This window comes from Esox lucius, chromosome 11 (genome assembly GCF_011004845.1).
Source record: "Esox lucius isolate fEsoLuc1 chromosome 11, fEsoLuc1.pri, whole genome shotgun sequence".
NCBI lineage: Eukaryota > Metazoa > Chordata > Actinopteri > Esociformes > Esocidae > Esox > Esox lucius.
Genome location: NC_047579.1, coordinates 29,522,015 through 29,529,718, shown reverse-complemented (window position 1 = coordinate 29,529,718; position 7,704 = coordinate 29,522,015). Strand labels below are relative to the sequence as shown.

Sequence of the window (7,704 nt, the reverse complement as noted above, 5' to 3'; positions counted from 1 at the left end):
ACGCCCAGTGGCAAAAGAGGATTTGTTCTGGATAGACAAAAACTTTGCTGCCTTCTACCTTCAGTAGCTACGTTATCAGAAGCCTACAAATAAAATGGTTTACTGTTATATTGCGATTATTTCTGGTGGATTTTCAAATTACATATTAGGATTTGTTCAGCATAGACAAAAACTTCACTGGCTACACGATTCTCTTGTCTTTTCACTTGACAAAAAGTAAGTTGTTGTCACCTATATTGATAGTTACTGTATCAATGTCATTCACGAATGGCTAATAAGCTGTTAAAACGCCCAGTGGCAAAAGCCATACAGTTCATAGATGTCATTTGTGGTGGAGGTAAACTTAATAAGAAACGTTACTCAGTTTAACACAATGCTTAATGGTGTCTTGCAAAATATTGACACCCTGCGTGATGTTAATGATCTTATGTTGAAACACAATAAATGTATTGCTCTGTGGCGCAGTGGTAAAAGACAGTCTCGTACATGGGAGACCAGGGTTTGAACCCAGGGAGGGCATCAACGATCACCACTCCTTATTGCGGGCCGGTACAACTAGGCTGGCCTGGTTTCTTGTTCTTAAAAGACTCTCATGAATTTATAGATATTAAATATATATCTTAAGCATTTTTATGCTTTATTAGACAGGCAGGTGCGAAAATATGGAGGAGTGAGTTCTGGCAGCGGGTAAAATTCTCACCCCTGCTGCAGCAGAACATCCAAGACACTAGTTTTGACCACTACACAACCACAGGAATTAGAGATTTTTTAAAATCTGAATTCATGATTTACTATATTACAGTTACAGACGCCTACAGTATTTGTTTAGCTTTAATCCAGTGATAAATCATAACAATAATTTGGGGTAATCTGTCCAAGGCTTATATCATGAAAACACCAAAGAAATTCTCTGTGGACTCTGATATGCGAACTTGAGTTATATTTATCACCTTGACAAAGATGGAGTCATCCTGAAAGAAGTGGAACACCCCTCCTAGGTAACTATTTGAGGTGGGATTATAATGCCCAGACTTGGGATGATATCTTCTAGACTGAAGCAGGTTAATGTCTTTATCTTCAGAGTATCGTGGCGTCCTTTTACAGACAAAATGTGTGAAAACATTGGTGACCTCACTGAAGAAGACCTTGGAGTAAACATAGTAGTACCCTTCCTTCTCGATGATGAGCTTCCCATCCCTGTACGTCATTCCATGGAGGAGTGGCGGTTCCTCAATGTTCCAAACAATGACACCATCTCCACTGCCTTTTTGCGGTCCAGCTTGAAAGGAAAAACAGTACAATATGTGGCAATATTGTTGCTTTCTGTTATGAGAAGTGCTTAACTTGGACTGAAATACAGTAGGTTCAGGGACTCATCTGGGTTGCTGATATTATTTAGGTGCAGGAGATCCAAAAGACTTTTAAGCTAACACTCTTAAAGAGGGTCCAGAGCTGAAGCACAAGAGTTTGTTTTTATTCATTTTGAAATTAAAGGGTCAATATGTAAGATTTTTATTGTACTTACTAGCATATACAGCTCTGGAAAAAATTAAGAGACCACTGCACTTTTACTTTCCTTTCCAAAAAGGTTGAAAAGGAAAGTTTTGAGCGAGGATTCAATTTGCTGCGGTCTCTTAATTTTAAACCCTTCTGTTTGTCACTCAAAACCTTCCTTTTCAACTTTTTTGGATAGGAAAGAAAAAGGTGAAATAGTTTCTTATTTTTTTCCGGAGTATATAACAAGCAAGCATGTACCTGCAGTTAATGCTTTAAGTTAATGTTTCAAATAAAAAAATTCTACAAAATTATTCAGAGTGACTGACATATTTCCCGTTTAAACTTTCTCGCCGGTCCGTCAATCTATACAGTACTATTCATACCACCCTAAACTACCCTGGAGTAGCTACAGAAGTACTATGTCAGTTTCATTTGGTAAGGGAACAAGTTAAAGTTACTTTATGGTGTTTAATGTTACTTTATGGTGCATCATGAAATTGTTTTAAATGAATGGTTTCTAACAGAAAAATTGTTTAGATTAGCTATAGCAGGCTATCATTTTATTTTAACCTATGGTTGTATTTCATAAATGTTTATGTTGTAATGGAGACAAATCAATGATGTACAGTAGTAGGAAATTTGATTCTGTCAGTTCCTTTAACGTTTGATCAAGGGAGAGTACACAGTGGGTTTTCAGTCAATTTATATATAAATTCTACAGGGCTTATTTGCAGGACAGGAACAATTCTCTGCTACAATAGAGCTCAAATTAAGATACTACAATTTTCTACAAAATACCATTTCATATACATAGTTGTAATTCACTCTATTTTGGTCAGTGATTTGTAAATATTAATGTGAAAGTGGTTGTAGTTGAAATGGCCTGGTGGTCAGGACCTTACCTGTCAGATGTGCAACAGGTTTTGATGGCAGCACAACCGGGTTTGGTCTTTGAGTTGAAGGAATATCATTTGAAATGTCTTGCTGATCTGTTTTTTGGAGGAAGTTCATGTGATTTGTATTTTAGAAGGTTTATGAGTGGGAAAGTCTATTAAATGAATTACACAGTGTTGGGATACAATATACAAAATACAGTTACAGAAAAAAAATTGACCACTCTACCTTTTTCTTTCCTTTCCAAAAAAGTTGAAAAGGAACGTTTTGAGTGAGGAACAGAAGCGTTCAATTTGCAGTGGTCTCTTAATTTTAACCCCTCTGTTCCTCACTCAAAACCTTCCTTTTCGACTTTTTTGAACAGGACAGAAAAAGGTGCAGTGGTCTCTTAGTTTTTTCCAGAGCTGTATTCTGCCAGAAGAATGTCTTATGTCATTTTGTCATTGTGTTTGAACAAGAGATGAAGATGGTTAGGGACATACCTTGAACGCGCTGAGCAAATGACCCTGACTCCTCCTTCATTAGAGACAATAGACAGACATCATTATGGTAGTGAAAACTAAGGTGTCTGGTAATACAGGGCAGATGTGAGACTTTACACATACACACTTAAGCAATTATTTAGGCCACATGTACTGTGAACATTACATTGCCGGAAAGAGAAAAACACAACAGCATGTGGTTTCTGGCAATCGGACAAAGTAGATCAGTGCCCGACCACTCGATGCACCCCTGTCCCCACCCCCTGAAAACGTGTAGCGTGAGACCAGGCTAGCACTGTCTTCATCCAATAGACACTTGATGCACTACACCCCTGTCCCAGTGAACACATGAACGTGTAGCGTGAGACCAGGCTAGCTCTGTCTTCATCCAATAGACACTTGATGCACTTCACCCCTGTCCCAGTGAACACATGAACGTGTAGCGTGAGACCAGGCTAGCTCTGTCTTCATCCAATAGACACTTGATGCACTTCACCCCTGTCCCAGTGAACACATGAACGTGTAGCGTGAGACCAGGCTAGCTCTGTCTTCATCTTATAGACAACTGCACAGTGACATCTGGACTGGGTTAGGGGAATTGGTGTCATGTGAGGTCGACGTCACCCTACCAACCTCACCAACCGACCAGCTGCTCCGGCCAGGCACGTCATAGAACATTCATGTTCCCCAAAATGAAGCCAAATTCTGAGAAACTTCTCCATCTGAACTTTTGTTACGTTTGAATGAAACTGTGTGATACATTTTTCCTGGGGAATGCCAAAAGCGTTTCTGGGACAGAAACTGGTGACCACGTAAGAACTTGAAGTGGCGTGAACATCATGAGGACGGTTTGTATGTAAAGGGCGACTGACTATAGAAAACACTATTGGTTGGAAGAATCCACAGGGAAATCTGGAGTTAATATTTGTTTCTGTTCCTTGTACAGATGATTATTTCACAATCAATCTAACAAAACTGTCATAGTACCACAAGTTAAATTTTAAACTGAGATACCAAATCAGTTGTTACCTCACTAAACCTTTTTATAATAAATGATATAATGTATGTTGAACCAGGATAATGCCATGAAAATGAAAATTGACAAAGGACTTAAACATCTACATAATAGAAAATACAGTGGGATTTGGATATCCATTTCCCAATTTAGAATGAAATGTAAAAAATATTTTGCAACAGTTTTGGACTATATTAAACATCTGAGAACAATGTATAAATGAAGATTGTGGGGGAAAAGAGTGAGGCCGATGACTTAAAAGATCTCAGAGATTTGAATCAAATGGTGGTATGTTACCGACAACATGATATGAAAGAAAGCAGAAACCGGTGAGGAGAGTGACACAGAAAGAGAGAGACAGCTGAGACTTGTTACATGAAGAGCAGGACACAGAAATATGGGCAAAAGCAGCCAGAGAGCACTGAGAGAGATGAGAGTAGACAGACAGAAAGACAGACAGTAAACAGTAAACAGTACTCACATATCCCTTTTCGGAGTAGAGGTGATAGATGAAACAGGCCTCTATGGCCAAGCCACAGAGAGCCAGACCAACCAGCAGGAACAGAAGGTTCTGGGCAACACTTCCACGGCGATTGGGTGGCCTCAGTTTGGGAGGAAGCGGAGGGTAGGGTGCATGGGTGTCCACCATGAATACAGAGGGGTATGGGATACCACCCTCAGCCATAATGTTCACAAAGGTATCTTCCTCTCAGGAACAGTAAGAACTGACTATGGACCCTTAAGATGAGGGTTAAGTAGTACCTGAGCAAGGTCTGTGCAGCAGGGGTCCCAGGTCAGCACACAGCAAGGGAGAGAGTGAGGCAGTACCAGAGGGAGGCCTAACACCAACCTGGGCTGAATAGTACGACCCCTCAAATAATTCAGTCCCAGAGATTGGCCTAGATCTAGTGTGGGTGGTATTGTATCTATGAGTCCTCAGTTCGTTTTGTAAGCAGACAAGACACACTGCGGTTGAAAAACAAAACAACCAACCACCTGAAATTTTTTATCCCAAAAAACTGTCAGAGAACAATCACCTCCACAGAGACCAGTCAGACACTTCAATCCAGTATCAGCAAAAAGTCTAAAACCTTTTATCATATCCAAAATCTGAGAAATAGGTTTCAGGCAGCCAGATAGAACAGAGCAAATGCAAATGAGCATCTTATAGAAAGTGACCATGAAAGACACCTCCCCACGACGCTAACCTACCCTACACACTCCACTCACAAACCACTCACACTTGCCTCACACCACATGCATGGAGTGTTGCAATCATCTATCTCTCCGATTACACTTCCTCTCTCTGTCTCAAACTCAGAAATCATCAGATATAGACCAGTAGACTACTTCGTCACCTAAAATCAAAAGAAAAACAAGATTAAATGATAAGACCAAAATATTCATTTTCCTGAGCAGTTGTATTGCAAAGCTAGTATGCACACCGAATTGTTGCCCTGTTGTTTTTTTACTCTGTTCATGTCTATTCTTATCACATTCTTGGCCATAAGTACATTGCAGGGCGGGGGTCCATATTTAACCTCAGCATGTAGTGCTTCTGTATCTACAGTATCACACGCTCAAAAGTAAAAGCGACACTCTGAGGTGTGTTCAGTGTGTTCTAAAACTCAACAGTCTTTTCAATCTGCCTTAGCTATCAGGCTGGGGTAGTAAAAATCTGATTACAGTTTCTCAAAATCGCTGACGCTCTAAAACCATTTCTATGGACAATACACACAAAACCATTTTGTGAAGTTCTAGAAGGAGAACCATTCACACGTCTACTCACTTTGTAAAGATCACATTACACCATGTTGTCATATAGAAAACATTCCCATTCAATATACTAAATATACTCAAATAAGGGCAATTCTGTCACTCTCAGTGCATGGTTGTCAAAGTCTAAACACTGGCAAGCATACTGTAAGAAAGCAATCAATCAGGACGTTGACATGAATAAAAAGGGCCACATGTAAGCTCATCTGTGGTTTAGAAACAATGGATGACAACGTCAGTGGCAGATATAGTGGAATGAGAGGGGGGGGGGGCGGAAGAAGAACATATACCTCAAATGACATTTGTGACACTGTACCCTGGCTTAGAGTATATGCAAATCTAAGCCACTTCACTGTTGCATAGGAAATCAAAATCTATATCTTGCTGATAAATAATCTGACTACTGTTCTAACTACACTTTTTTCTGTACTCTGAATCTGTGTTTTGTAGCACAAGCAGGACAGTAAAATCCATTGCATGAACTTGAGACCTGTATGTTTTATCAGATATTGCATAAATTATATTGACAGTGCCCACCACTAAAATTCGGCAACCCTCCCAAACAACGTGTGGTTATGTAGGTGGATTTTGATCATAGTTTTAGTGTCACGTTCAGTAGTAGGACACGGGCACAGAGGTTCAGGAACAAACTTACTTTAATAGTGTGATTCAGGAACATAACACAAAACATAGAACATATGACATCCAAAAAATAACAGACAAGAAATGCTAGGGCAGGAGGAACTTAAATAGGGACTTAACAAAGAGTTACAGGGAAACTAGAACATTACTTCTTAGGACATTTAATGAAGACCTAACTAATGGCTGTAATTCTTCCGTTGTGATCCCTTGGAGATTCTTTGGCACTCAAACCATCTTCCTCACTGTGTGTATGGTCAATACAGACATACGTCATCTTCCAGTTCATTAGTTTGTGCAGTTCAACAACCTATTGTATATCATTACGTTTCACCTCATTTTCTTAACCCCTGTGAAAGAGGAAGTCATTGCTAACTACTACTTCTGAGGACCAAGTACAAGGTTGTCAGAAACAACCTTATATGTTTTGAGAAATCCATTCAAGAATTCCAGACAATAGCATTTTGTAAGTTATTCATACAGTCAAAAAGTATAGCCTGTGAAAATGTCGGGCCCAGGTCAGAGAACGCTGACGCTGATTCAAAATAAACTTGATTGACATAATTGTGACCCGATACCTTAGTGAAAACAGTTTTTCATATTTGGTTTAACCCCCTCCCCCCATTCGCCCGAGTATTACTTTAATAAAGGTAACCAATGCAGAATATCACTGAAGAGCATGAATATCCAGAAACAAAAACCTTTACAGTATTTTTCCTCTTTCCATTTTGTCATTTACTAATGTTGTATATTATACAACAAAAGCCAAAACTTCAACACAAAACAAAGCAATTTCAGAATATATTTTACCTGTATATTTTACTCTTTACAATGTGGAACAGCACTGTAACTCACCTGTTGTTATTCTTGAATGTTCTTACTATAGAAGCAACAGCTGCTCCGCTGAAATTGATCTGGACCTGCTGCATTGCCTTTCTCATGAAAAGGCCATGATGACAACATGGTCAATAATTGTGGTATGAATGTTGAGCTGAGCTGTGTTAAGTTAAAATGGAGTTCACTTTGACCCCAGTTTCAATATAAGTATCTAAGCAAATTAGAAAAACTGTAATTGAGGGCAGCATATCAAACAAACGTTTAAAAGGAATAAGCCAATCTCGAAGTCATTCAAAAATAATCAATTATTTGCAAACTGTGAGTTGTTGTTTTAGTGAACAAGCACTGGAATCTTCGTGGATTTCTGTTATATCCTGAAATTAGTTTGGAGTTGATAAATGTGCAAACTGCAAGGGACTGTTTTTGAGATGAAGTGTTAGCACTAGCCTATCCAAGATGACATTATTTTCTCCTATGGTTTGTATTTGATATGAGGAGAAATAACAAAATAATATTTCTGAAATGTACAGCAAGTAGGCTACACACTGGCAGAATCTCCTATAG

General features: G+C 39.1%; 1 protein-coding gene across 1 annotated transcript; it reads right to left on the bottom strand.

Moving 5' to 3' along the window:
• Positions 1–348: 348 nt before the first annotated feature.
• tnfsf14 (TNF superfamily member 14) lies at positions 349–5,078 on the bottom strand. Its single transcript, XM_010874359.3, has 4 exons — positions 4,370–5,078; positions 2,874–2,907; positions 2,400–2,486; positions 349–1,279 (listed from the first exon to the last, which is right to left on the bottom strand). The coding sequence occupies exons 1-4, from the start codon at positions 4,571–4,573 to the stop codon at positions 882–884; spliced, it is 723 nt and encodes a 240-aa protein (XP_010872661.1). The 5' UTR covers positions 4,574–5,078; the 3' UTR covers positions 349–881.
• Between the last annotated feature and the right edge of the window lie 2,626 nt (positions 5,079–7,704).

Excerpts from the sequence above, each read along its gene's own strand:
- tnfsf14 (XM_010874359.3), bottom strand. The coding sequence starts at position 4,573 with ATGGCTGAGGGTGGTATCCCATACCCCTCTGTATTCATGGTGGACACC. Across the intron at positions 2,908-4,369 it reads TCTACTCCGAAAAGGGATAT|GAGGAGTCAGGGTCATTTGC; the intron begins GTGAGTACTGTT and ends TCTCTAATGAAG. Across the intron at positions 1,280-2,399 it reads ACCTGTTGCACATCTGACAG|CTGGACCGCAAAAAGGCAGT; the intron begins GTAAGGTCCTGA and ends TTTCCTTTCAAG.